This window comes from Globicephala melas, chromosome 15 (genome assembly GCF_963455315.2).
Source record: "Globicephala melas chromosome 15, mGloMel1.2, whole genome shotgun sequence".
Taxonomy (NCBI): Eukaryota; Metazoa; Chordata; class Mammalia; order Artiodactyla; family Delphinidae; genus Globicephala; species Globicephala melas.
This window is the reverse complement of record NC_083328.1, coordinates 28,446,928-28,460,824: the sequence shown is the minus strand read 5'-3', so window position 1 is coordinate 28,460,824 and position 13,897 is coordinate 28,446,928. Positions and strand designations below refer to the sequence as shown.

At 44.7% G+C, this 13,897-nt stretch overlaps 1 protein-coding gene across 6 annotated transcripts in view; it reads right to left on the bottom strand.

Moving 5' to 3' along the window:
- Window positions 1–13,897, bottom strand: part of TXNDC11 (thioredoxin domain containing 11) — a 67,326-nt gene that overhangs the window by 2,625 nt on the left and 50,804 nt on the right. For all 6 annotated transcript variants that reach the window (XM_030883968.3, XM_030883966.3, XM_060284105.2 and 3 more), the window contains 4 exons: window positions 10,575–11,367; window positions 8,140–8,282; window positions 7,085–7,194; window positions 3,365–3,445 (listed from right to left, as the gene is read on the bottom strand). In XM_030883968.3, the coding sequence (XP_030739828.1) occupies window positions 3,365–3,445; window positions 7,085–7,194; window positions 8,140–8,282; window positions 10,575–11,367 (1,127 nt within the window). The remainder of the gene's footprint in view (window positions 1–3,364; window positions 3,446–7,084; window positions 7,195–8,139; window positions 8,283–10,574; window positions 11,368–13,897) is intronic.

Genomic DNA, 13,897 nt, shown 5'->3' with positions numbered 1-13,897 from the left:
GGGGATTTTCCCCAAAGCTTTGCTGCAAGTCCTGATGTACAAATTTCCTTTTTAGAACTTGTCATCCAATTGTCTGATGACCAAAATTTCTACCACAGATACATTTACCTGTGTATACACCACCTAGCTGCAATAAATCCAAACCAGCAGCTTTAGCATGAGGGGGGCAGACACCATCCAGTGTTAAAGGAGTGGAGGTGAAGGGCACGACTCCGGGGCCCACCCGCCTCTGGAGCCTCACAGGACTCCTCTGTGGCCTGCACTGCCTTGTCTGTAAAGGGGGGAATATGAGTCTCATCTACCTCAGAGGACTGCTGTAAGGACTGCATGAGTTACCTGAAGGCTCAGGGAATGTTAGCTTGAAAAAAAAAAAAAAACCAACCACATTGTTCCTTAGAGAAACTGACCAGAAATCCCTCATTAAGAGCTTGCACACCCTCTCCACACACAAAGCCAGTGGCCAAACACCTAAGAAAAGACAAAAGGTGTTCTATCAAAGAGTAGCCCTTTCCCTATGAAATAAAAATCACAGGGAAATTAAAGTCAGGTATGTCCCATTTTATATGTTTATGGAAACTTTCAGATAAATGGAACAATTTTTAAACTTTGGGGGTAAGTATATAACCACGTTTTCCTTTAAAGCATCGTTTTCTTAACATGTACGCTTTCTCCAAGTGGGGCCTCCCAGTCATTCAACTGACAACTAAGAACATCCTGGCCCCTGTGAAGTGTGGGTGAGGATGGACAAGCAGAGGCTGGATCCACCCCTAAGTTCTGCAACACAACCTGGTCTTCTAGGACAGAGCAAATGTGAATCATCCCCAGCAAAGAGCTTAGTGCGTGTATCTGGAGACATTTATAGGACAGAAAACGATACTGGTAAACATGCTATTTTAGAGTTTCTGGAGCAATCTCCATGAACCTACCTGATGGGTATGCTAAAATGCTTTCAAACTTCTTAGAAGTAGCAAGGATACAGAGCGTCAACAAACTGCTTCCAAAATGGTAATCATTTTGAAAGTGTAGTGGTAAAAGGTCCCACTGTTTATTTGACTCTGGTCTAAGTTCACCAGGAGTATGTGTACGCACCTCTAGCGTGTAAAAGGCTTAATACAAAATGACCAATGGGGTATAAGTTATCTGCTCCAAAGAGGGGCTATAATACTGAGGGAGGGTGGGCTGCTCCTCTAAAGAAGTGAGGTTCTTCCCCAGGGGACACATCAGAATGAACCCCCCACCCACTTCTGATCTCCTGGCCCAGGGCCGGGCCAGAGCACCTGCATTTTGGAACGTCACACAGAGTGGGAGAAGAAGAGTGGTTCTAAGGTGCCCCTGCACAAGAAGGCAGCCTTGCTGGGAGCAGGAGGTAGTCCAGGCTGTGCACTGTGGCAGAGGACAAGCTCCTTCCTATGGTTTCTTTCATGATCATAAAATACAAACAACGTGCTCACTGAGTACAATTTGCAAAGGATATAAAAAGCATACAAGAGGCAACCCTGTGACCATTGGTAACCTTCACTCCTCCAAAATTATTGTCAACATCTTGACACCTTCCCTTCTGCACACATTTTAACCCAGTGCATGTGTAAATTTATATTTTACCAAAACGCATATATACTTTTATATTCTTTTCACTAAAAATAAGCATGTGCCCTGTGAAGAAGGTCTTACTGCTCGTTATCAGTTTTTCGTTTCCTCTTTTGTGAGCTGTCAGCTTTTTGCCCTTTATCTTCTGAGTGAACTGAACACTCACTTTAGACCAGTTAATGAAGAGCTTCCTTCACTTCTGATTACCATTTATTTTTAGGAAATAAGAAAAATTCCATTGCAAAGCAGTAAGGCTTTGGTTTACCAAGTTCTCTGCATTAGAATGGAACTGGACAGTCTACTATTCAGTATTTACTTTCTTGACTTTTCAATACAAGGGAACTAGGAAGAGGCTGTAGCAGCGACCTTCCTGCAGGGCATGGAAAATGAGCTCATCTCTATGCTGACTCCATCAGGCAACCTCAGAATGAAAGGCACTCAACCCAAACGCGAAACAATTCCAGCTGCTGAGAACCTCTTTGTGCAAAGGCATGTGCTGGGTGTTACGACGTCAATGTTTTTTCCAACTATGATTGAAATTTGAAAATTACGGTGTGTTAAACTTCATGCCCCACCTCTGTCCCACACACAATGAAATTACTTGTGTTATTGTCCACGGTTCCTGGACCGTGTGGCACCTGCCTGAGACACTTCTTAAAAAGAAAAAGGCTCGTCACAATACAGTCAGCAGTAGAACTGGGTGGGTCACACTCTGTTTTTAGTGTGTGATTTGACAAGACCCTACTACCACAGGAAGTATTCCAGCAAAAATTCTTTGAGATAAGGGGGAAAAACCAAGGAAATGATTCAGTACACATGAAGGAAGCACTCTCCTAGAGAAGCATGAAGAGCATGGCAGTGGCTGCAATAAACGGTAAAAGCGAGCGCCAGAGAATAGAAGACATGTGAGTTAGGGAACGTCACTAAAATCATCCTGCAAATGCTTTTCCCTATAAAGATATTGTCAAAGCCATGTGACTGGGTCCCTGAGGACCCATCCTTTTAAAAACAAACAGGAATCTGTACCAAGAGAACATCTGGTTTATCAGGCTTTAAAAGGCCAAGAGTTAATTTCCCTTCTACCAAAACATCTGGATCCACATTCGCTAACTGCCAGGTCACATCCCCTTGCTAACGGCCCATCCCTGCTCGCTGGGCTTTCAGGGAAGCTGCCCTGATCACTCACCTTGGAGCACCACTTAGACAAATGTGAAGAGATCAAGGTGACAGCCCCGTCAGGTGACATTCACAGAAGTCTGCACACCTGGGGAGAAGGCTTCTTGAGCCCCAGTATGCGGGTGCAGTGGGTAGAAGGGCCTCTGTTTCCTCCTTCTACCAGGGGGCCGAGGTGGCCATCCGCAGGGCTCAATGACAAATGACTCATGTAGAAGCGGGCAGGCCGGGCCTGACTCCCTGTGAGGCCCAACAGTAAGCTGTTGTTTTGCCCCACATGAACCTGGGGCTCTTTGCTGTCAATCTCAGCACTCACTGTGTGCTCATAAGGCCAAGAAGGTGAACAAGTTCCAGTGGCCACATTCATACTCGTGTAAAACACACTCTGGGAGGGGGCAAACTTAAAAAAACTACCACACCTGACATCATGACACCAAAGTCCTTTTACCCTTGGTTCCCAGTGGCACATTTTTTGAACATTTTATTCTAAATACTTTAGTAATAAGTAATGATGTACACTTCACTTCTGTGAAGTACCTTAAATCCATTTCATGTTCAGCAAAAGAATCCCATCTGCCCAAATATTGAAAAACTTCAGCTTTACCTGTTACAGGGAAAAAATAAGACAGTAGGAAGACGGTCAACCATAAATTCCCAAGGAAGGTCATTCTGAGATACATCAATCCTGGCAAAGGGAAAGAACAGAAAAAGCAAAAGATCAGCCCAAGAAACTCCAACTTGAAAGGATCTTCTCAAATAATTGAAGAACCCAGGGCACTGTCTGCGCCCACATAAGACTGGCCCCTGGCGGTGAGTGCACCACTGGGTATAAGGCAGGCACAGCTTGTGGGAGAAGCAGCGAGACTTCCAGGACGTGCAACTGTCCACCTAACTCACTGAGGGAAATGTCATGTCTTGAAAGTAAATGTAGAATCCCCCCTCAAAAAAGCCTCACTGACACCTCAGGAGTAGTCCACGCACCTGACCAAATCTGGGCAAGTACCTTAACCGTTGGATCAGCTCTGGAAAAAGGAAATCATTGAGCAAAACACATTGAGCCTCTGAAAACGTAAGAAAACAAGATAAGGAAGATTATATTCTATATTCTGTTAAGTCTAGACAGAGGCCAAGAAAGTTGTATTTTCTTAGCAGATTTTAGATGAATTTTCTAATACAGCAAATGACATCTGTGCTAAATGAGCCAACCTGTGCTTAATTACCACTGAACTAGGTGGGGGCCCCTCCTGCAGTCCGCACTAAGCTGGGCCTGCAGGAATGTCTCCCCACCTGCCCCCAGGGACTGCTCAGTTGCAGCAAAAGGAACATCCCAGGAGGAAGCGAAGCAGCAGGGCTGCTAAGCCAGGTGTCAATATTCACAAATAGTGCATAAAAAAGGTGGAAATGTTTTGAATCATTAACTTGACAGGAGTCTTCAGAGAAGTATAATTGGGGGCAGAGTGGGGAAGGGGGGAAATCAGTGCCTTGAGTTTGTCCAAAAGGATGAAATACACTTTAAAAAAAAACTGACATAACCATGGCTTCCCTGGTGGCGCAGTGGTTGAGAGTCCGCCTGCCGATGCAGGGGACACAGGTTCATGCCCCAGTCTGGGAGGATCCCACGTGCCGCGGAGCGGCTAGGCCCATGAGCCATGGCCGCTAAGCCTGTGCGTCCGGAGCCTGTGCTCCGCAACGGGAGAGACCACAACAGTGAGAGGCCCATGTACCGCAAAAAAAAAAAAAAAAAAAAAATGACATAACCAAATCATAATGGTTTTAAATAGCTTCATTAACAGAACAGTACTCCTGCCTCTCTGTCTGTGAAAGCCTACCTAGAACATCAGAGTTTCTATTTTATTTTATTTTATTTTTTTTTGCCATATGCGGGCCTCTCACTGTTGTGGCCTCTCCCGTTGCGGAGCACAGGCTCTGGACGCGCAGGCTCAGCGGCCATGGCTCACGGGCCCAGCTGCTCTGCAGCATGTGGGATCTTCCCGGACTGGGCCACGAACCTGTGTCCCCTGCATCGGCAGGCGGACTCTCAACCACTGCACCACCAGGGAAGCCCAGAGTTTCTATTTTTTAAACAAATGGTGTTGAACAGTTTATTCTATAATCAAGTGTTTCTTTCTCCTGATTTTTACTTCAAAGAAAAACCAAACTGTAAAATTAAAAGAAAAACATTTGTAAACATCCACTCAGAATCCCATTGTGCTGATTGGGACCTTCTTTCTGGGATTCTCATTCAGGATTTGGTGTATATGCCTACATACTGATAAGAGCAGAAATCATATTTCATACTCTATTCTTTTCAGTTAATTGTATGAAAAGCATTGTCCTAACAAAGGGGTAAAAATCCCATCAAATGCCCAACCATAATTTACTTAACCATTTTTCTACTGTTGGACATAAATAATGCTGCAATGACCAGCACATGCTTCTCTGCAAGTCCTACTTCCTTAATTCCCCAAAGTGAAATTAGCTGGATCAAAAATGTATAACCATTTTTGCTAAAATGTTGTTAAAATGCTTTCCAAAAAGTTTATGCCAATTTACTTATTCTGTTAGCTACATCTGACTGTGCCAATTTTATTTTATCAACACAAGATTCTACCACTTAAGAGTATTCCTTAATTTAATAAGTATAAATGACACTTTGTTATTGTTTTGATGTACATTTACTAGATTATAATTTCCCCACTTGTTTATTTACTCTCTTCTCTTACATGAAAAGCTGTTCATGACCTTTCTTCACATGGCAGTCCTCAGCTGTTTCTCCCTCCATCCCCCATTTTTTAAAATTGTGGTGAAATATACATAACATTTACCATCTTAGCCATTTCTAAGTGTACAGTGCAGTGGTATTAAGTACATTCATAATGCTGTGCACCCATCACCACCATCCATCTCCAGAGCTCTTTCATCTTGCAAAACTGAAACTGACCCCATTAAACAACTCCTCCCCCTTCTCCCCTCCCCCCATCTCTTGGCAACCACCATTCTGCTGTCTCTATGAATCTGACTACTCTTGGTGCCTCATATAAGGGAAACCATACAGTGCTTGTCCTTTTGTGACTCATTTCACTCAGCATTAATATCCTCAAGGTTCACTCATGTTGCAGCATGTGTCAGAATTTCCTTCCTAATTTTTAGGGTGGAATAATATTCCATTATATGTACAAACCACATTTTGCTCTCAGCAGTTTTCTTAAACCATTTTAATTTCTCAGGGTCTGGAGCATGAACACCTGCTTCTGAATCCTGCTCCCTCATTTACAGGTTGTGTAACTCTGGGCAAGCTGCCTAATCCTTTTGAGCCTCAGTTTCCTCCTCAGTAGAAAGAGAGTGGTAATCATACCTGCTCCACTGAATGCTCTAAGGATTAAGTCAGATAATATGTATATACAAAAATCTCGCAGCATAGTAACTCCTCAAGTGTGGCTCTAATCATTACTTACAGCATACACAAAAGGTAAGACATACATGCTGTAAAATACAGCTATCGTCCTTTTGTCAGTTTTATTTTCGTTGCACATTTTTCTAGTGAAATCTGTTCATTTTTCTTGCATTATTTTTTCAACTGCTTCATTTTGGCAAGTTTTCACCTCTCAAAGGAACTAGCAAATCCAATATTCTAGCTTCTGTTATTTTTTTCTATGATTTGATCTTTTATATTTAAATTCTATCTGAAGGTTTTTTTTTTTTTGGGTGGTGGGGAGAAGATATAGCTTAAATCTAAATAATTTTCATCTCAGACTGCCTACTACCTGATCCAAAAACTCTTTGAGCCTTGTTTTTACAAAACAATGGTTTAACATTTTTTTGTTTGCTACACATACACATACAGTACCAAGGAATCACAAAACTAGAACATGCAGGTATCAGCCAATCTTGCCTCTTACTTTTAGGAATGAGGAGGGAAAGGAGACCTGGTGGGGAGATTTGCTCCAGGTCCCAGGGCTGGTTGGCAGCACACCAGGGACTGGCCCCCTTTTGCTGGGCCAAGGCCCCAGTGCCATGTATTCCAGAAAGCTGGCCACTTGGGGGGCTATCCGAGCAACCAAGTCAGCACTAATCCCTCAGAACTGCACTCACCCTCCTATGAACTCAATCAGGACTAAATACACTCAACATCATGGAAGAAACACTTAGCATTCATCAGGAAAACTTTGGCTCCAATGAGGTTTTGCTCACAGCTTTAAGCTGACAATCAACCAAATCTTACCCAAGGTCAACAGAAAATGGGCAGACCCTTGCAGGCCATAATGGCTAAGCTGTAAGGAGGAGTCAAGGCAGGCACACAGCGCTGCAGCACGGGCTTCCTTACCTTGCCACAGTGAATGTATCTGCAGGCAGGAGCCGAGCTAGCTGGATAAAGATGTGATTGAGGGCTGGACAGAAGCCGCACCACTGTGCATAATAAAGCAGCAACACGTCCTATGGGAAGAGGAAGACGGCTGTTACTGGGCTGCTCAGGTCCTCACTGTGCTTAGAACCGGGCAGGCATTCAATGAATGTTGCTCATGCACAAATTACAGTGAAAATTTAATCTTCAGGTATTTTCAATTATGTGATTTTTAAAAAAATAAATTTATTTATTTATATTTCTGGATGCATTGGGTCTTCGTTGCTGCACGCGGGCTTTCTCTAGTTTTGGCGAGCAGGGGCTACTCTTCGATGCAGTGCGCGAGCTTCTCACTGCGGTGGCGTCTCTTGTTGCGGAGCACAGGCTCTAGGCGCCCGGGTTTCAGTAGTTGTGGCGTGCGGGCTCAGTTGCTCTGTGGTATGTGGGATCTTCCCAGACAAGGGCTCAAACCTGTGTCCCCTGCATTGGCAGGCAGATCCTTAACCACTGCGCCACCAGGGAAGCCCTATGTGCTTTCTTAAGGACGTTTTACAATCACAAAACCACCATGTAATTCACATGTTCTGCAGTAAGACTGTCATGTGGTCAATCTTTTGTACATCAAAACCAACCACCCCCTGGTGGTGCAGTGGTTAAGAATCCGCCTGCCAATGCAGGGAACACGGGTTTAAGCCCTGGTCTGGGAAGATCCCACATACCGCGCAGCAGGTAAGCCCACAAGCCACAGCTACTGAATGAAGCCTGCGTGCCTAAAGCTTGTGCTCTGCAACAAGAGAAGCCACCGCAATGAGAACCCTGCGCACCGCAATGAAGAGTAGCCCCTGCTCGCCGCAACTAAAGAAAGCCCACGTGCAGCAACAAAGACCCAACACAGCCAAAAATAAATAAATTAATTAATTAATTTAAAAAACAAGCAAACCAAAAAAACCCAACTGCTCACCCCGATGACTGCAGCTTTGGAAATTATTATAATAGGGACAGATGGCTTGATTTTTGCCTCGCTCATGATTCTATACCTGTTTTTGAAGGACTACTTCCCAAAAGGTATCCGTTGTCACTTCAGTGATTAAACGCTGAGATGGGAACTGTGAAGAGTCACTTCCAATTAGATGCCTTTTCAAGGGACTGTAGAGAACGCTGAAGTTTTGAATGAAAGACTCTGAAAATAAGGAGAAAATGAGATCAGTTCTTCTCTCAGTACAAGGAGAGTAGTTGGCCTACTTTAAACTCCACATCTAAAAAATTGGGCTGGCTTCGCAGGCCCACATTTTTAACACTTCACCTACAGGCAAAACCCTGAACGAAGCCACCCGGGGGGACAGGGGGTAGCTTTGGCAGTAGTAACTCAGCAGACAGCACTTTAGCTAACAAAGCACCACTCGGTGTCCCGTGTTCTACTATGCAGGGACTAGGAATTCGATGCTCCTTTTAAAAACAACACTGGTCCACAAATGGACACCTGAGCCTGTATAAGTCATCAACACGCCACCATGGAGATTTCAACTGTACCAAGACCTTTAAGCATAACTACCGATGCAGTAATTGCACAAGCTACTGTAATGGGGAAGGTGTTTAAATACTCATTAATTTAAAGATAAGGAGCTACGGTTTTTGTTTCCTTTATTAAAGTCCTTCAAGTTTCTTTCTTAAAAGGTTAAGAAAAATAAACTCAACTATATTTAGTGGAAAAACACATAAATAAAACCCATAAATAATCCCAAACCCTAACCTGAAGCAACAGTTTTACCCTCCCCACCAACTCTACTATCTTCAGATTCCTTTGTATCATCTGAAGCAGCACTAATCTGAGTTTCACTTCTTTTTTTCTTCTTTTTTCTCTCCATTGCGAGGCCCTAGTAAACAATGATATGTTCTGTGGAGGGCGGAGGAAAGGAGGAAGGTCTTGTGAAGAGAATCCGTCATCAACACCTGACTGATACTTAGTTGGCTAGGTTTTTGAAACATAAAACCAAGAATTATTTACTAATCTGAATGAAGCCTAAATTCTGAAACTGACCCAGAGACACCTGACTTAAGAGTCAACTCTCCAAAACAACAACGATGCACAGTGAATGTTTTTGGATGAGGACCCTGACAAATTTTGTCACCAACCACAGCACAAAGAACAACGGAGCTAGATGTTTCAGAGGAGATAAGAGAAGATGAAAAGAAATCGGAAGAAGGCTTTTTTCAGATTACCATTAAATTCAGGATGCACACATCACAAGCTAGCTCACTGAATGCTTGAGTATTAGAACAGAATGCAGGAAAATCCAATAAACACTTACATTAAAAATACAGGCTTATTTCATTTTCAGAAAACTCAGTACAGTAAAATGTAACTAGGAAACATGAATTAGGAGCAATTTGTAGTATCAAAAGAGTACACACTTCATAAAGTGACTGGTCACAGGGTTCCTCTAAGCACTCAGGAGGCTTTGTGTTTATAACATAAAGCCTTTTATTAACATAAGCCTTTTAACGTGTCTAACATAAGAAACGAGCTTCACCTGGACTTAAAGGAGGCAGCTAAAATGACTATCATTTAGGGGCTTTGAGTTTACTCTTGCTTTCATACTCTCCAAAACTTGAAAATAAAAGGTTTCCCTCCCCACCAAATTCCTCCTGTCTCCATTTGGCAAATGCTAACTTTCCCCCATGTTTCCAACGAGGCTGAACTAACACGGCTTTTGAATTCTCACTTCCTTGTGTGCACATCAAGGATGGCAGCAAAGCCCTGGGAAAAGGACAGCATCGGTTAGTTCACTGCTGCTGCCAAGCCTAAGGGCAAGCTCTCGGATGCACTCCCATAATGGGGACTTACCCGCCACCCCCCCCAAAAAAAAGTGGGTTTTGCTGGTTTGCAACCTGAGACGTATTGCACTTGACACTTGTTTGTTACAATCTAGGCACCCAAGGTCAGAGCAGCATTTCTCAACTTGTTATGAAAGAGCAGCAGAACAAACTAGGTCTGGTGGCCTTGATGCCTGGACAGCTAAACCTGTGAGACAAAAAGGGGGGCCAGGTGGTTCTATCGTTTCACTGCTTTCTGTTTAAGTACCTTTCGAATGAAGCCGCTGTTGGGGCTCACGTTCATCAGTCCCTGGGGAGTTACCACCCGACCCACTCTCCACCACCCTGTCCGTCACAGAGGCCAGGTTCCCCCCCGGCCGCAGCTCGTGCCACCATGGAAATGCGGCAGGCGCTGCCCATCAGGAACGCTGGACTCTTAGCCCCCAAGGGCTAAGTGAAAAACTTATCCAAAATTTGGAGTTAGGAAGTTTCTGTTCCATTTAATATACAAAATTAGCTTCTTTTAAAATTATGACCAGCTGCAGTTTAAAGATTTCAAATGCGCTAAGAGCCAACCGTAATGAGATCCCTAAATAAAAGTTACCTATGTTAAGTTAAGCAAAGCATTAGGTTTGGGGAAGGAAACTGCCCACAGTACCTAGGGTGAACTTCATAAGAGCTTGTTTTGGATCCAGGACATAATGAGACTCTTCTTTCACGTCAACAATTGCAGCAAATCCTTTCACCCGAGCAGTGCTCGGAGCACCCAGCCTCTCTGCATACAACCAAAATAAATTGGAATCCAAAAGGTAGATGTTCAGGGTCTTGTTGGTTCTGCAGCTCAGGCCTATGAAGCTTGCGTTATCCACGTCCAGTTCAGGAAAGAGATACCTGTTCTCCTCAATGTGAGGAACGGAGCTGGGGGTATCAACCTCACATTTCTTCTCAAGGGAAGAAAATGCAATGGTCGGGGTTTCAAAGACATCTTGTTCAGAATCAATGAAGCCTGTCACGCCCCTGTTTATGGTCCTGCAACATGCAGTGTAGTAGCTGAAAGGGCTATAGAAACTTAGAAAATTCCTGCATTCTATGCTGTCTGATGCCACATGATAAAAGGTCTGCTCCTTGAGGTAGAAAGAATCCAGAGCTGCTGCCATCTCAAAAAAGCTGCACTGGGGCATGCCGACCGAGCTTGGCCTGAGGCCGCCGGCAGTCTGGTTGACACACAGTTCACACACGTTGTGGGTCCTGGAGATGGAGTGCCACTGGGGCAGCACCACGGTGTTGCAGCAGGGGGACTCCGTTATCAGCGGCGGGTCCGGCAGCTGGGCTGGGGGCTCAGGCGCCAGAGACTTGAACACCGGGGCGTCCACTCGCCGCAGGTGCTGAAGGAGCCGCTCCACCACCTGGTCCCCGTGACAGTTGTTGTACTCCAAGGCCACTTCGGTGATCTGAAACACAGGGCAGAGCTCATGAGAGGTGTGGGGGTGACTGAGGGACAGACCCCGTGGCTCTTAGACCTGGAAAGCATCTTGTCTGATTCACAAGAAGGAACCCTGGCTGGAAACACAGCACCAAACAGGAAGCTGTCACACCAAAAGCTATTAATAAAGAGGTCTGGGTTATTTTTCAGATCCTGTCACTCTGTTAACAAATACTGAACCGCCTGTTCAGAGACGGAAGGGGTCTTAGAGGGAGATGTCAGTCTACCCCGTGATGGGGTGAAGTGGCTCACGCCACAACACACATCGAAGAACCAGGAACAGAATTTAAATCTCAACGCCCAGTTGAGTGCACTTTCCTTTACATCCTTAAAACTCCTCGAGACGATGTCTTCTTTCTTCATCTTAAGTAAGTCTAAAAATTTCCCAAATATTTGATCCACTTGTTGATCCACCTAACAAGTGGATCAAATATTTCACAGCATATGTTTCCAAATAAATTCATGCCTCACAGGAGGCTACGAATTCAGCCTCTTCCAAACCATACTCAACCATCTCGCCTTCCTCCCCCTGTACCACCCTTTCTAGAAAATGGCATCAACAAACTGGAAAAATCAGCTAACCCTCAATTTCTCCTCTGCATCACCCAAGCCTCCAATCCAGCCAGCTCTGACTTCAGCATCACGAAGCGGCCCCCCTTTGCACCCTCACAGTCACTGCCTCAACTCAGGCTCTCATGTGTCACAGAGTGCCCCCGTTTTCTCTCCTCCGCCTTAACTGAGCCTCCACACTGCCAACACTTATTTTTAAAAATACACCCTAAGCAGGAGACTCCTCTGCTAAATGACATTCGACGGCTCCCTATTACCTGGAGGGTAACCCTAACATAATCTGACCTGAGTCTGCCTTTCCGGTGTCACCCCACCACCTTTACACCAGCCAGGCCCTTCCACAATGCCTTGCCTTCAGAGGCCTGGCCGGGGCCTCCTCCATCTGACAAACCTCAACACTCTCCCCAAGACCCTGCACCAGGATGGCTGCTCCAACAAAGCTAACACCCCCACCCTCCCCCATGAAGAGTCTACATCTTCAGGGTTAGTCCCAGAAGCCCTTCTCAGACAGTCTCCCAACTGTCTGTCAAGACATCCCTCTTCCCCACAGGCTTAAGGATCCTCAAGGGCAGGGACCATGTTTGATTTATCCTGCTATCCCCGCAGCCTAGCTCAGAGCCTGAAACATAACAAATGGTCGATAAACAGCTGGTGAACGAAGGGCATCTCAGGATAAGTACATGCTCCCGCTTCTCGGGGAGATGAACCCCTTTACGCTCAGACCAGTGTTAGCCATTTAGATTCACATTTCATTCCAAGGCTCTTCCATTTCCGAACTGAGTACCTTTCACCACCCAACAGCCACCCCAGGTCAATGAAAAAGATGAGCAAGTCATTATAATCCAAAGGCATTTATACTCCCTAAAATAGAACTGTGTGCTAACTTAAATCCCACCAAGGTTAGTTAAAAGGTGTCAAGTCACTCAGGATTTTGTTTCATTAAAGAGTGTGGGGGGGGGACTTCCCTGGTGGCGCAGTGGTTGGGAGTCCGCCTGCCGATGCAGGGGACACGGGTTCGTGCCCCGGTTCGGGAAGATCCCACATGCCGTGGAGTGGCTGGGCCCGTGAGCCATGGCCGCTGAGCTTGTGCGTCCGGAGCTTGTACTCCGCAACGGGAGAGGCCACAACAGTGAGAGGCCCGTGTACCGCAAAAAAAAAAAAAAAAAAAAGAGTGTGTGTGTGTGTTTGTGTGTGAGAAAACCATTTAATAAGTGCTTTTCCAATTTCAAAGAAAACCCAAATTTTATAACATATGATACTTATAGACAGAGTTAATTTAAGACATATACGTTTGTACAGAAAAACAGATTGTTTGAATAGTTCTTCAGCATAAAAATGGTTACTTCAGATGATAAACCAGTGTTTTGGTTTTTTGCCCCCGCACAAAAACATCTCAGCCCTTTTTAAAGGATAAGGCTCTGACAGCACATTACGCTAAAAAGGTCAAGCCCGTGTGATTCATAAATAGCCCAGCTGCCCTCATGCCCCATCCTGGTACTACTTTATATTCAAAGACATAATAGATTACCACCCCCAGTCCCCCCCACCAAAACCCACAAAAATTCAAGTACAGTCAGCCCTCCATATCCTCAGGTTCTGTATCTGCAATTCAAACAACCATGGATCGAAAATATTCAGGGGGAAAAATGCCAGAAAAGAAAGCTTGAATTTGCTGCACACAGGCAACTATTTACATACCATTTATATTATATCAGGTATCATAAGTAATCTTAGAGACGATTTAAAATATACGGAAGATGTGCATAGGTTATATACAAATACTATGCTATTTTACACATGGAACTTGAGTATGTTGGATTTTGGTACCTGCAGGGGGCCTGGAACCAACCCCACTGTGGATACCAGGGGACGTCTGTATTTGCCATGGATTTTTATGAAAAGTCCAAGTAGGAGTACACTGAGGAGAG